This window comes from Camelina sativa, chromosome 7 (genome assembly GCF_030686135.1).
Source record: "Camelina sativa cultivar CO46 ecotype springtype chromosome 7, ASM3068613v1".
Classification (NCBI taxonomy): Eukaryota; Viridiplantae; Streptophyta; class Magnoliopsida; order Brassicales; family Brassicaceae; genus Camelina; species Camelina sativa.
Window position 1 is genome coordinate 10,693,411 of NC_141886.1, and position 15,455 is coordinate 10,708,865.

Here is a 15,455-nt window from a genome sequence, read left to right on the forward strand (position 1 = left end):
AGATGTCAAAAAAGAAATGTAAGTTTTCTTTCAAAGACGAGTTCTTTTTGTTCTTATGATATAACATCGTTTGTCCATTGATTGAGTGAGTCAATCACACCTATATCCATTGTATCACCCCTTAATTTACGTGAGAATGCTTCAGAGCCATTTCATGGATTACACCATTCCGTGTGACAAGCTCTGAATCTCTCAATCATGGATTGATCATAAAGTTGGAGTGATTCCAATCTTGTATCACATATTCATTATTATTCTTTGTAAAGAACATATGGTTAGTTCAGTTTTATCCTACCAAATTGTGATTCCACGGATGGAAGACTAATACTCTCAAGAGTAAATTAATTCATAATAATTAAACATTTTGATTATTATCCTTCTCTCACACATAATAAATTCCTTCTCTGCTCAATTAAAGTTCAACTTGTTTTTTTTATCATCATTGAATCGATGAGATCTAATTCATAATCAATCCTTACTACGGCGAATAACATGATTTAGTGGAGTCGAACTCCGATGGGTAACATAATTTAGTGGAGTCGAACTCCGGGGGGATCGATCATAGAGGTGGTGCTGAACCACTTGACAAAGACACTTCCCCATTCTTCTTATTCTTTTAAACGACTCATTTCTGAATATAATATTAAAATAATTCAACAACAAAAATAATGTTTGGTTACATCATATGCAAAAGTTACTGAAAGTATTTAGAGATTAAAGATACATATGAATATGTTTAAAAACCTCTAGATGCAAACCAAGCTTGTAAGCCTGCTTCGTACTCCTTCTCTTTGAACGACGACTAAGAGTTTATTTCGAACTTGCTTATCCAGCCAAGTGATGAGGTTGGTTGCTGCACCGTGCTTCCTCCCTTTTCGCTCCTGCCATAGCAAATGTATCGAGATTTGAAATCTGTACGTATAATTTTGTTGGGTACTTCTGGCGTTTTAACTGTTAACCATGATAACTGTTAATTGTGGTTGTGGAATGGGTGAATTCGAGTTTTGTTTTGGACTACCAAGTCGCTGGCTTGATTCTTGAGTAGAAAGAGAAGGTGGAAACCAAAGAGAAAGAAGGCTTTGCTTAGCAAAGAAGAAAAATAAAAAAGAGAAGCAAGTTTTATATAGAGAAGTACTATAATATTCCCAATTTATGAGATGGAAAAATACCATTTAATTAATAAATTTAAAAACTGATGGATAAACATACTGCTAAAGTTGGCTCCTCGATCAGTTTGGATCTTGGGTGGTTTTGAAATTGGTTGCAATGAATCAGTTGCATATTGTGTGATGTAATAATTTAAAGCTAGAAAATCTATGGATCCTTTCACTAATTGAGACTCTAAATCTGTAAATCTTGGCGATCTTTTTCCTAAGGTATGTTTCATGATCTTCGGATAATCTCCATACACCAAAGCATCCAAGAACCATCCAACAATGAAATCAAAAGCTCGCCGCGCAGCCATACGATCTGAAACACTTGCTTTATTTAAAGGCTCAAACCATCTTCCAATTAAGGCTATACCAATTTTTCCACCTTGTAATCTCTGCAACATTGTTAAGCATGCCTAGCTATAAATAAATTTCTAATCATTTTTATATGTGAAATTACGACAAAAATCTCATGGTTTATTTGTAAAATAAATACCTTGTATTTCTGCCGGTATGTAAGTACAGTTGTAGCATGAGCAAGAAGTTGGTGATAGCCAACAATATAAGGTTCTGTACCAGAATTTCCACCAAATTCACAACCTGTGCATCGCCCCGGTGGAGATGTTCCATCTCCGTAACCTCTGTTTGCAAACGTGTAAGGTTGATTAAATGTGATCCAAAACGTCACTCTGTCCCCGAATCTTTGAAAGAGAAGCTCAGCGTAATCCTTGTAATCCCCCCTATATATACGACCATACATAAGCTAATAAATGTAATGTATACGAAAAAATAAGGAGTTACTTACTCCAAGTCTCCAACAGTAGGATGTAATGTAGCCGAAGATCCAAATAACTATAATAAGAGAGTTTTGGTAAAAACATATGTATTAGAATTGAATCGCTTACACTATACGTCGGCTTAAAAAACCGCCATACTCGTCTTCTAAAGCTTGTGGGACATCCCAATGGAATATTGTCACGAATGGTTCTATGCTTACGTATGTGTAACTAATACATAACGATATAATAACAAGAAACATGCACATGCATGTTTTGGTGTGTATATACATCATTCATGACAAATTATGGAATAATTATGCTTTCAGTTCGTTGATGAGATTGTTGTAATATGTTATTCCGTTCTTATCCACTCCTCCACACAGCTTTCCCTTTAATAGAGAAATATATATGTAGCAAAGGTTTTTAAAAGTGTAAAAAAGGATCGAAAACCCCAATTAGAAGATTGAAGAAAGAATGAGAGTAAATATGTACTTGGCAAGACCCTTGACAATGCTATTGAGAATCTGTAAGCTTGAACATTCATGCGTTTCAGTAATTGGACATCCTCCTATAAATAAGCAATGAACTTTCTCGATTAAAATTTCAGATAGACAAAATATTTCATTTGAAATAAATTTAATAACCTTATAAAGCTCATAAGAGTTGCATGCCACATCTCCCGTAGCGCGGTCTGGAGCCCTTTCTGCTAGATGAAAAGTCTATACTGTGAGCAAATATATTTTTCAAAATGTATATATATGATCATAAACCATGCATATATGTATTTTATATTTGTCTAAATATCAAAAACTTTGAAAAAACCTGGATATCTGTGAGTATAGTAGTCCCATCCATTAACCGCTCTACCCGCGGCACCTTCAATCTAGTTACAAGAAAATCAATTCAAAAAAAATTCTTCCTAGTAGTTTTTAGTTGTTGCATAATTAAAGAGTGGTGTAAAATAAGTTATAACGAAATAACATACTTGATATGCTGAAGTTGCTGCACCAAAAGTGAAGTTTCTCGGGAAATCAGTTCGATTGAAAGTTTGCACATCACTGCAGTTGAAGGGTTCTTTAGCTTGGCACACTGGATCACAAACTCTGTCAATCGTTGCACTTAAAGCTACAAAGAGGAGCACAAGGATGCAACTTTCACGAAATGTCATGGCTTGAGAGATTACTTTCGCTTGCTTATAGTATTTTTGGCTGATGGAGAATTGTTTGAGTTTAATCCGTTGATTCTGCATAAACAAAAGAGAAATATGAGAAGAACCATTAAGAAGAAAAAGAGAACATGATCGTTTAATTAGTGAAACAGATTGAGAGAGAGTGCAAGCTAGTTAGAAGAGAGCAAGACCTGAAACCTGAGTGAATCAATGAGAAGTTTAACAAGAATCTTGAACTTAATTAGCAGTATATTAATAGGCAGACACTTCCAAAGCAGCCCCACAATCATCTATGAAACTTATATAGCTTAGATTTTTCCATGTAGATCAACAATGACAGTGACGCATTAGTTGAAAAAAAATAACAAGCTCAATAGTCTTCTGGTCCTTCTCCAGCACGCTGATCTTGTAAAATTCGTGGTTCTGATTGCTTCATTGTCGCTGTATTCAACCAGTAGATGACAGCAAAAAGCAATAAAATGTGCAACGATCTACATAATGGACAACACACTTGCTTACTCGTTCTGTTGACATTAGTCATAAGGTATAACCACATGATTTTTTCTGCTATTGTTACAATCTCATAAATCACAAGGAAAGTAGTTTAATTTCATTCTCAAAATGTGAAGTTGTAGCCGAAATGTGTCTTACTTAGTCTCAGGACAAGAAAACGAAGGGAATCGTTATTTTCTGGGTCTATATAATTTTCAAAGACAGTTAACTTTTTTTACTACCGAGTACCGAGTATGGAGGTTTATCAAAAAAAAAAAAAAAGAGACCACCCATCGAAAATTTCTGCTTTTTCATAATCTTGCTTTTCACGCTTTCAAAACATATGCAGAAAAAATTCTACAATTTATTTATTGTATTATATGATAATTCAAAACAATTTGTGTATGAAATTAAAGAAAGATAATCATAATCTAAAATCTTTAAAAAAATCTTCCAAATGTAGTTATCAAATATAATCATATTGTATACCTAGATATAAAATCTTATTTTTAAAAATTTTGATTGGTTTACAATTTTTTAAAATTAATTAGTAATTTTCATCCATAATAATTAGAGAGAGAAAATAATTTTTTTGAATTAATAATTATTTTAAAAGACTAATCTTAAAATTATACTTTTAGCTTTACCGAAAAATTAAACAGTTGCCTTAAGAGTTAAGACTAATGGCATAACAATATATGTATTTTTTTTACACTTTATAAGGTTGGTTTCATAATTGTACTTCTCAATTAATATAGTAGGATGAGTTATTGATCCAATGTATTTTTCTATTTTTTCCTCTAAAAAATATTCCAAATAGATACTATTAACACCTTTTATTTATAAAAATTTCATACTAACCCATTTAATTTAACTTTTGTAAACTTTTATCAAAGTTTTTTTATTTGAATTAAACATTTATTATTAAAAATTATATCACATCATATTAAAATTATAAAAACTTACATAGTCTTTGTTGTATAACAATAATTTTTGTGGAATGAATAAAATATAAAATTTCTTATTTATATATATTTATAAGACTTTATCTAATTTATCTTTTGCAAATGGTTGTCTCAGATTTTAGAATAAATAGTTATACTAGAACTTCAAAAATGATAATATTATTAGTTCTTAAAAATATTTACTTGATTTTTTTTTGATTTTTTTTAAAGCAAAATATAGTTTATTGATAATAAAATATATCAACATACAAAAGTTTCATCATCCATACAGAAGGATTTATACAATCAGTATAGAAATCTGTATTAAGGCACCTAGTTGTGCTAACAAATGTGCTACTTCATTAGTTAAACGATGTGAATATTCAAAGCGAACCAGTCGGATTTATTTATGGGAGATTGACACAATAACACACTTTATATAAAACTTCTTTCACTTTACACACTTTTTACTATTAGAGCAATTTTGCATCATTTTTTCTACTATTCATTAAATATTATGACCATTATATTCTTACTAAAAGCAACAACAAAATAATCATATCAAATATTTTTGTCTCTTTCTTGTTCTTCTCTCTCTTCATTTCTTGTCTTTTCTCTTTATATTTCTTCTCTCTTTTTCGCTACATGTTTTTTTATTCTTTTCTCTCTTAGTGGTGTGTTCTTTCTTATCCCCTATATATTAATAGAGAAGCATTCTCACAAAAAAACTGAGGTGTCGCGCCTAGAGAGTTCTTGTACCCTTTTAATAAATGCTATTACTTCTCATTTCTCATTATCATTTACATAAATACTAGGTTTGACCTCGTGGTACATCACGAGACAATTTAAAAAAAAAAACTTTTAAATATATTATAAATAGATCAAGTTTTTTTGAGTTTTACTATAAATGTTACATTGTTATATATGTGGGTGTGTTCTCACAGTAATTAATAAAAATGTTAAGATAGATATTCATTATATATTAAAATAACTCAAATGTAAAACAATCTATATCCGAATATACTTGTTTGGTTACAAAAATCCTAAAACAATTTTTAAAATATATATTTGTTTATGAAAATTCAAATCACATCATATGCTAAAAAAAATATATAATTTTATTAACTTTATGTATTAAATAGTAATTTAAATAATTAAATATAAAATTAAATTAGGTAGATAGATTTTAGGAAATTGATATTATCAAATAAGGAAATCATTTTGTCTGGTTGTAAGGATTGTAGAGAATTTAGTTGGAACTTGTTTGGATACAACGATAAGAGAGGATGTCACAAAAATGTACTCCAAAAATGTTAAAATAGATGTAATTTATTTTATAGATTAACTATATATAAAACTATTGTTTAATTCGTATTTTTTAAAAATGTACAACCTTACAAATATAGATATATTAGTTAGTATAGAAATTGGAAAGTATTTTGTTATTAGTATAGTATCGACCGCTAATACTTAACTATGTATGTTTTGTTCATATATTTATAGAAAAGTAGATGTTATATTCATAAAATGTAAACGAACTAATAAACTAATTGACCCGTGGTTCAACCGGTCCGACTAATTGACCCAACAACCCGAAAGACTTCTGGTTCACTTTCCGGTCCGGTTTTAAAAACATTATCGTTTATTGATTAGGCCGATTGTTTAGGAAATGTCTGTGTGGAGAAAATATTGTTTTGTAAAATTGGAAACTTAATATTAATTAAATTAATTATAATTTTAATACTCAATGTTAAAGGGAGTGGTTCCTATTGTTTTGGAAATTTTATTAGGATAGGAAATCTTGTTTCCAAAAATCAAAACTTAATATTAATTAATTAAATAAAAAAAAATTAATAATTGATGCTAATGGCATGCTTGTAAATAGGTTGCAACTCCAAGATTTATTTGCTAAATGTCTCCAAAAATGTATATATAGATACCAATGAAATATAATAGGCAATATTTTTCCTATTAGTTTTTAAAAATGAAAAATTTAATCAACTATTAAAATCTAAAAATGTATTTAATTTTCACTTTCATAACCTATTTAATTATTAAAAGTAAATTACATTTCACAAAAAGTTATAAACCATTTATTTAATTTTAAAAATGCCAAAGTAATTCACCTTTGTCAAAAAAAAAAGTAATTCACCTATTTTAAAAAAAGTCTAATGACGATTCAACTATATGTAGAAAATTTAACTGAATCTATTATCATAATAATCATAAAAGTAAATTACATACCACAAACAATTTAAACTTATTCACCTATTTAACTTTTTGAAACTCCAAACTTATTCTCCGGTTTAAATTTTGTTTTGATAAATATTCATGTAAATTAAAAATTAATTATCACAATATAATCTTCAAAATAAATAACAATTCACAAACAATTTTAAATCTATTCACCAATTTAAATTTTTGAAAAAACAAAAACTTTGTCTCCTATTTAAAAATTCTAATGACTATTTAAACATATGTGACTCAGCAATCTTACATGGTATTCATGTTGTTGAAGTTTTCACCAGAACTACACTTTTTGATTATTTATCACTTTTTATACATTTTTCTCATTGCATTTTTACAATTAGAATTAGTTTAAATTAAATTGATTAGTCCTAAAAATATTACTTTATCTATTTAATGGCATAATGATGTAAATAACAATGTGAAACGTAAAAGATGTGAATTTGATTTTAGAAATACAAAAGAAATCAAAACTTTCTCCACCACTTTGATACTCTTTTTCACGTTTAAATATTTCACGTGTGAAAGGTATTTTTACACAAAATAAACACAAACTTGAATAAACACAAAAAATAAACTTTACTTACAGATTTTGTTTTACACAAACGAATCTTAAATCTCAAATAATAATATTATTCCTAATATTTTATTTGAATGGATTTATCCCGCACTATGTGCGGGTTGGTACCTAGTTCTTCTCTATTTGTCCCTTCACCACCACTAGCACTACACAATCATTGTTTCTTGTCTATGTATCTATCTTGATGCTAATTATATTCTTCCTAATCTATGTATGAATATCATCAATTAAAGCATTAAATTCTTCCAATCTATGTATAAGTTTTTTTCCAGAGTATTTGTGTTAATAGAGAGTGTATATCTGACCAAGTGATCCTATCCACATGGATTCCAAAATATCTGACCAAGTGACCCTATCCACATGGATTCCAAAACTCCTATCCAAATGAATCTATCCACATGGATTCCAAAACTCCTATCCAAATGAATCTATTCACATGGATTCCAAAATTTCTGCCCTAAACACTAGACATTACGAAAAAAATGTAAATGAAAAACTTTGAGAATATGTAAACAATCGATCATATCCTATGGATTCCGTAACCCCTATCCACATTGATTTCTAAAACAATAATCTCTCTATACTATAACTTCCACATAAACCCTAGAACTTACACTATAAACCCTAAACATATCCAAATGGATGGCTCTTTATGGACGTAATATTTTGTTTACCATTAATGCATATAGCTTAAACTTAAATTAGAAATAACTTCCACGTTATTTGTCTGGTGTGAAACAATTTTGTTGCAAATTGAGATATCTATACTATTAAAAGGGAAGTATTTTTAATAAAAAAACATAAAATTAGACATTATTACAATGAAATGTCACTGAAAACAGAATAAGGATAACTTTAAAAAAGGAACCAAACAGATTGATAATGATAGCCAAACAGATTTATATTCATAGGATCCAAACAGATTAAAATCAGATGCAATTAAATTCTAAACATATACAGTATCACATCAAAATAGGCTACTATTAATACCTACCATAACAATAACTCTTATGAAGGAATCAACTCCACAAAATTAGCTTTGATTCCAAGGGAAAATCTTCACAATTAACACCACAATATCAATCAGTTAACATAATCTTACCATATCAACTTCTTTTTGATTCTTCCCAATAAATAATAACAAATCAAAATCACCTAAACAATATTTTGTTTACTAAATTTTAGCTACTTACCAAATCTTCATAGATAATACAATCAAATCTTCAATACCATCGTATATTCTGTAAAACATCCCGCACATCCTATAAAAGCCTGAATAATGAACGACTTACACATATCCAATACTTCAAGCAAGAAACCTATCATTCTAAAAAAAAAACGAAATGGTTGCTCACAATGATTTCACAAGCCTTGCTAAACCTTTCTAGACGACTTGGAAGATACAAGTCAAGATTGTCCACAGTTGCAGGCAGTACACGAGTTTCTCAGGAGAAACCTTGGAGATAGATACTCGCTGATGTTGATGTAAATGTATTTTACTGATAGTTTTAAAAATATTTGTCATAACTCTACTTTAATAGATATTGATATTTCCTGTGTTTTACGTGTTGTTCATATAGAGGACTCTGATTCATGCAACAATCAAAAACAATTTGGTTTACATATTGATTGCGGCGGGAGAGTGGAGAATAATCGATAATTTCCAGCTCACAAAATCTTTGGGAAAGAACAGGGCAACGAACCATGCATTCAAGATATCCATAACAAACACCACCATCACTAACCGTTGTTCTTCTATATCGATGACTGGTATCTTGATTTGAAAAGCTTTAAAAGCATAAATGGTGATGAAGGACTTAATGACACCATCTTAATTGGTATGTATTGGTATGGTTGGTATTACTTCACTTGTGTAAAGTGTGACAAAACTGCTATGTTGGTTCCCAAGAAAGAGAACGACGCTAAACGCAAGATCAAGAAACGTCTTTTTTGGTGTGCACAATGTAGTGAGAACACAACTAATGTGCATCCTATGTTATTATTCTTTTTCCTCTAATAATCATGTTTTGGGTAATAGATAATACTCATGTTTTGAGTAATAGAAATGTTATTTAACTAACCCAGTTCATTATTTGCTTTCTAAAAGGTACAAATTGATTATGTCTGTTATGGACCACACTGCCGAAACCAAGCTAATGTTGTTCGACAATAATGCTCAAGCTATTGTTAATCAAACATTGGCAGAGATTTTGGCAGGCAATTACGATGAGGTAGCGTTTGCTATTCTAATTAGATTCTAATTATTTTTTATTGTCTAAAAATTGAAAAGAAGAGTTACTTACATTGGATAAAATGTCATGCACTTTACAGCTTCAAGATCCAACCAAGATTCCAGAAGTTTTACATAGTTTGGTTGGAAAAACCTACCAGTTCATAGCAAATGTTGAAACCCGCAACATCAATGGTGGCAATGATACATATAAAGTATCAGATGTAGAAGTAGGCAGTGTTACTGGTTATGTATGTTCTGTTTAAGTGATTTCTAAACATTTTCTTAAGAAATAGCTAAAAAAAAGAAAATAAAGTTTGGAATGACTAACCGATAAACGGAGTTATCTTATTCGCAGTTTTATGGCGGGACACCATACTTCTAACCATGTTCAATGATGAACCTGCATATAAAACAGTTTGTTAAAACAGAACAGAAATAACCAGCAAGCAAAACATATCAAAACTATCAAATAGAAAATTATAATCGATTGGATTGAATATACAGCTTAATGGATTAACAAAGTTTTATCTGTAAGTATCTTCTTCCTCGCCAGTTTTGTCTTTTATTTGGTTCCATTTTTCCCTGTACTAAAAGAAAGAAATAAAATCAGACAAACACCCAAAACAATTGAGTTATAAAGAAAACATGTAATAAGAAACATAAAAGAGGATCTAATCTAACAAACAAATTTACAAAGAACGAAAATGATCGAAAAATAGTATTGGATAATATCAATATTTTCTTCATTTTGTCCGGCAAACATAACAACAATTTCAAACATCAGAATCATATATTAAACGAATCTAACTAAAACTCTGAAAAATAATTGAGTACGGCTATGATATTATCCACAAATTAACAACGAAAACTTGAAGAATATTACAGAAACTCTTTCGATAAATTCATTCAAATTTTGAATAAGAAAATTTGAATCATTTGAATCAAACAGCGAACACAAATACCAATCTTGGCTTACCTAATCGTTCTTTACTTTGCTTCAACTTTGAGATGGATTCGATGCTAAAGAAGATTGATTCAAAGATTTGCGTAAGAAAATACAACCGATCGGTTTCTACTGTAAAAAAAAAAAAAATCTTCTCCTACACATTCCTTTTGTTTCGTATTCCCCAGAAAAAGAACTTCTATGTGGGCCATTAAATACAAAAAAACGAGGCCCATATTGCATGTCCAACAATTATAGAACAGGTTTCATTGACCAAGAATGAGCCTTATTTTATTTAAACCTGATCCAGTATAGTAAACAAATCTAAGGAAGGTTTATATAAATAATTAAACATAAATACAATATTTAATAATGAATAATACATACTACAAACATTACTACCACTAAAATTTAATTTACAATATGGATAAGATTGTAAGAAAAATAATTTACATAACACTATCAACAAGTCTAAAAAAAAAAAAATCAGAAAAACAACAACATATATATTTCTTTTTTAAAAAAAATAATAACTTATGAAATTATCCCCGCACGTATGTGCGGGTTCGAATCTATTATTTCTTATTTAGCACTGCTTAAGGAATGATATCTTATCATTCACTTAAACATATTTTCTGGAAAAAAAATTTGATTGACCAAGAAGTATAGTCCATATAGTTATCTTGTTACCTATAGTTAATTTTAAGAAAATCAAGCAGAAAAGTAAACAAAAAAGTATTTTAAAATTTTATATAATTTTTGCTGTAAAACTAAAATAGATTAAACCTAAACTTTGTATGTAAAAGAACAAGCATCAAACATAGACACAACTTTCAAAAATCAAACGAGAGCTTCAAATTTGATGAACAAAGGCTGACAGTGGTTATAATTATGGATGAGATCATGTGGATCTTGTTCTATGATTATCCATAAACATAAATCTCTACTTTTTCCTCTTTTTACTTTATGGTTATTATGATTTTTTTAAGATATACTATATGTAATAAAATATTGAGAAAGTGAAATGGAAATAGGTTGGATTTTTATAAAGGATATATATGTCAGTTTCTTATAAAAAAAGTGTCTCATAGTCAAGAAGTGTGTCATAGTGATATTAAATGTATAGCAAGTGTGATAGAGTGCTATTTTTACTTTATTTATCTTGGTTATAAATAAAAGAATTAAGATTTAAAGGATTACCCGACATTTTTTTGCACCAAATGTTCAACTTGAGTAAACTTTTTACTGCATTTAGAGCGAATTGGGCTGGGCTGGGCTGGGCTGGGCTGGACTGGACTGGACTGAACTAACCCGTTTGATCTATATATTAATGTACACGTGTCATAAAACCATTGGCTATGCTTACGCAGACGACAAGAGTGGTTCTTCTTCTTCCTTCTTTCCTTTGGCTCGCGATTTCTATTTTCTAAATGGAAAGCTCAAGCCTTTGATTATATTTCTCTCTCTCTCTGATTCTTACCTTCTCTAGCTCGCCCGTGATTCCTTCTTTCATGTACGTTTTTCATTCTTGCCCTGATCTTTGTATTCGGTCGAGGCCTGAATTTTTCAAAATCATGAGATTATTCAAAAAACCTGAAATTTGTTAAAAACTTACCCTTATTTGTGATGTATATATGTGATTAGCAGATTGAAGGCAATGATTCAGCTAAAGGTTTACGCAGGAGTTAGTACCCTCGCGTCATTGGCCGTGATTTACCATGCTTTCAGTACCAGAGGTCAATTTTACCCCGCGGCTGTGTATCTATCGACGTCCAAGATCAATTTGGTGGTTCTTTTGAACATGGGTTTGGTTCTAATGTTCAGTTTATGGAATCTTGTCAAAATTGTGTTTCTGGGTTCTCTTAGAGAAGCTGAGGTTGAGCGTTTGAATGAGCAAGCGTGGAGAGAACTCATGGAGATTCTCTTTGCTGTCACTATTTTTCGACAGGACTTCTCTGTTGGTTTTATCTCTTTGGTTGTGACTCTTTTGTTGATCAAGGGTTTGCATTGGATGGCTCAGAAGAGAGTCGAGTATATTGAGACTACTCCTTCTGTTACTTTACTCTCTCATGTTCGTATTGTTTCCTTCATGGTGTTTCTTCTGCTTTTAGATGGCCTCCTTACGTATGCTTCTATGCGGAAATTGATTCAGTCCCGGAAAGCTTCTATGTCTGTCTTCTTCACGTTTGAGTTAGTGTCTTTTCCTCTCTACTTTTGTTGGGTTTGGAATCATATAGAGTGGAAGATTTATTGAGGGAGAGTGGTGTTTAGAGTTATGACTTTTCTTTGAGCTCTTTAGGTGTCGGACTCTATGAGAAAAACTATTACTATCCTGAAAATGTTTTCTGTGAACCCTACCTTGCAGGCCTTTTAATTATTGTTTCGTTTACTAGGATTTTGGTTTAATCAATCCCTTAGCTTTAAACGCTTAACTAGCTATCAAGCATCAAAGATATTTGAAAATAGCTTGGGTACAGGTGATCACAAGTTTGGGGATTTTTCTTTCTATGATATTAGCATATTGTTTAGTATGTATTCTTCTGTTATATTATGCCATCAAAACCCATGTGAAAGTACCCCATCTTTAACTGTTTGTTTTTTTTATTATTGTCTTAATGAACTCTGCATCATACACCCAAGCATTAGACTTAGTTGATATTTTTCTGTTGCAGGTATATGATTCTTGCAACAACAACTGTTTCTATTATTGTAAAGTATGCCTTCTATGTCACGGATATGCTCAAGGAAGGTCAATGGGAAGGAAAACCAGTTTATACTTTCTATCTGGAGCTCGTCCGAGACTTGCTTCACTTGTCCATGTATCTTTGCTTCTTCCTCATGATATTCATGTAAGTTTTTACTTCATATACGTCTTTCATTATTCCAAACTTACATGTTATACCACTTAAAGATAACTGAATCCTGACTAATTAACATGCTGAAATTTTAGTATGTCACAACTCGTTATCGCCTTATCTTTTTATTGCTGGATACTTGTTTCAAGAGTTACTTGCATAACTTTATCATTACACTTATTTCCATCAATGAGTCTTCTCTTGGTTTCATATTATAATTTACATTGGTGCGTTCATAGATAATAGATTTACTTGTAGCTGATGAAAATCAGAAAATGAGAAATAATAAGCAGCCAGCAAGCCAAAACAATAGATCTACTGCGTCTCTCTTTATGCAATTTATGCCATTTTAGTATTGTAATTTGAATCCTAATTCGAGTATCACCTTTTTATTGCATAGGAACTATGGCCTTCCTTTGCATCTAATAAGAGAGCTCTACGAAACGTTCAGAAACTTCAAGATTCGTGTGACTGATTACCTCCGATATCGTAAAATCACTTCCAATATGAATGATCGGTTTCCTGATGCAACTCCTGAAGAACTTAGCTCGTAAGTTCCAGATATTCCCAGAAGATTTATCTTTCCAGATATTCTAAATATCTTTTAAGCTTACTGAACTTGATTATGCTTACATAGCTAGATCAATCACAGTTTTTAATTTGGGGTTTGCAGAAATGATGCCACTTGTATCATATGTCGTGAGGAAATGACCTCAGCGAAGAAATTAGTATGTGGCCATCTATTTCATGTGCATTGTCTCCGGTCATGGTTGGAACGACAAAACACATGTCCCACCTGCAGAGCGCTGGTTGTGCCAGCTGAGAATGCTACATCAGCAGCTTCTGGAAACCGTGGATCACACCAACAATCCCTGCAGCAGGGTACCGATCTTGCTATTCATACATATATTTTCATAATGAATATATTTAATTTGGAATTCTGTGCTCCCAATTTTGATCGTCTCTTGAGGTACTTGGTATAGCAAATGACATCTGCACCCAGCATGTCCGGAAGGTGAATCCTATATTGTTTTGTGAAACATTGAGACTAATGATGCTCTACGCTTCGAACAGGAATCGGTAGTTCCAGTTCAGATGGCCAGGGATCTTCAGTAGCTGCTGCTGCCAGTGAGAATATGAGCAGGCACGAAGCTAGGTTGCAAGCTGCTGCTTCTGCAGCCTCAATGTATGGGAGATCCGTTGTTTATCCATCTTCTGCAAACACACTAGCATGGTATGTGTGAAGGCTACCAAAGAAATAACCAATAGTATGCATAGCAAATATATTCAGACATGATCTTAGTTAGTGTCTTTTGAGTCTTGTAGCTTAAGCTATTATGGTGACAGTTTCTCTGTCATGTCTTTTATTCACTTGTACGGTCTTAAATATACCATGTTAGGCCTTGCAATTAGCTTGTATAACTTTTCTTTTCTGTAACTTGTGTTATCATCGACTATATAGATGATGGTCAAGATTAACTAACATTTAAGATTGGACATATGAAGGTCTCAAGGTTATTCATTGCTTCCTCAGACGGAGGTGGAAGCACAGAGGAGATTTCTTGAGTCCCAAATAGAGGTACGTCGATATAATTAGCGCATAAACTACCTTTTTTCGTAAGCAGGTCAGAGTTTACAATAAAATTGTTTTCTCGGTAGGTGTTGCAAAACCAACTTGGGCTTCTGGAGAAGCGGACGACTGTAGTAGATACGAAAGGAAAGTCAGTTGCGGAAACTGCAGAATGAAACCATAAAAGCAAATGTGGTAAAGACGAGGTGAACAGGGGAGTTTAGGATTTTGGAGTAAAGAGAGAAGACAAGTAAACCTGAAAATGTGTGAATGGTTTTTGCTGTAGAGAATATTTAAAGAATGTAAATGTTGAGTGTCTCTGTCTCGTATAAGCTTGGAACAGAAGTACCACAATTGTCTCTCTATATTAGTTTTGTTCCCTTATCTTTGAAAAAGAAAGCAACAATTTGGAACAATCTTGTGTTGTTTAAGTTCTATGAAAATAATATTCAGTGTTATAATTGAAAAATCAAATGGAACTTTTTGAAGCTTT

The 15,455-nt window shown here is 31.4% G+C and overlaps 1 protein-coding gene and 1 pseudogene across 3 annotated transcripts; one reads left to right on the forward strand and one right to left on the reverse strand.

Annotated features, from left to right (window-relative positions):
* Nucleotides 1–1,149: 1,149 nt before the first annotated feature.
* Nucleotides 1,150–3,458, reverse strand: LOC104700912 (myrosinase 4-like; annotated as a pseudogene). Its single transcript, XR_015560930.1, has 9 exons — nt 3,290–3,458; nt 2,916–3,173; nt 2,753–2,813; nt 2,575–2,633; nt 2,425–2,498; nt 2,231–2,323; nt 2,057–2,143; nt 1,648–1,891; nt 1,150–1,546 (listed from the first exon to the last, which is right to left on the reverse strand). The product of XR_015560930.1 is annotated as a myrosinase 4-like (transcript).
* Nucleotides 3,459–11,891: 8,433 nt separating this feature from the next.
* LOC104787491 (ERAD-associated E3 ubiquitin-protein ligase HRD1B) lies at nt 11,892–15,431 on the forward strand. Of its 2 annotated transcripts, none has more exons than XM_087459171.1 (8): nt 11,892–12,050; nt 12,185–12,727; nt 13,210–13,386; nt 13,793–13,942; nt 14,066–14,274; nt 14,467–14,626; nt 14,899–14,971; nt 15,052–15,431. In XM_087459171.1, the coding sequence occupies exons 2-8, from the start codon at nt 12,195–12,197 to the stop codon at nt 15,136–15,138; spliced, it is 1,389 nt and encodes a 462-aa protein (XP_087315297.1). In that variant the 5' UTR covers nt 11,892–12,050; nt 12,185–12,194; the 3' UTR covers nt 15,139–15,431. The 2 variants fall into 2 exon arrangements, with proteins under 2 accessions (XP_087315297.1, XP_087315298.1); XM_087459172.1 differs by having other exon boundaries at nt 11,896–12,050; nt 12,182–12,727.
* The last annotated feature ends 24 nt before the right edge of the window (nt 15,432–15,455 follow it).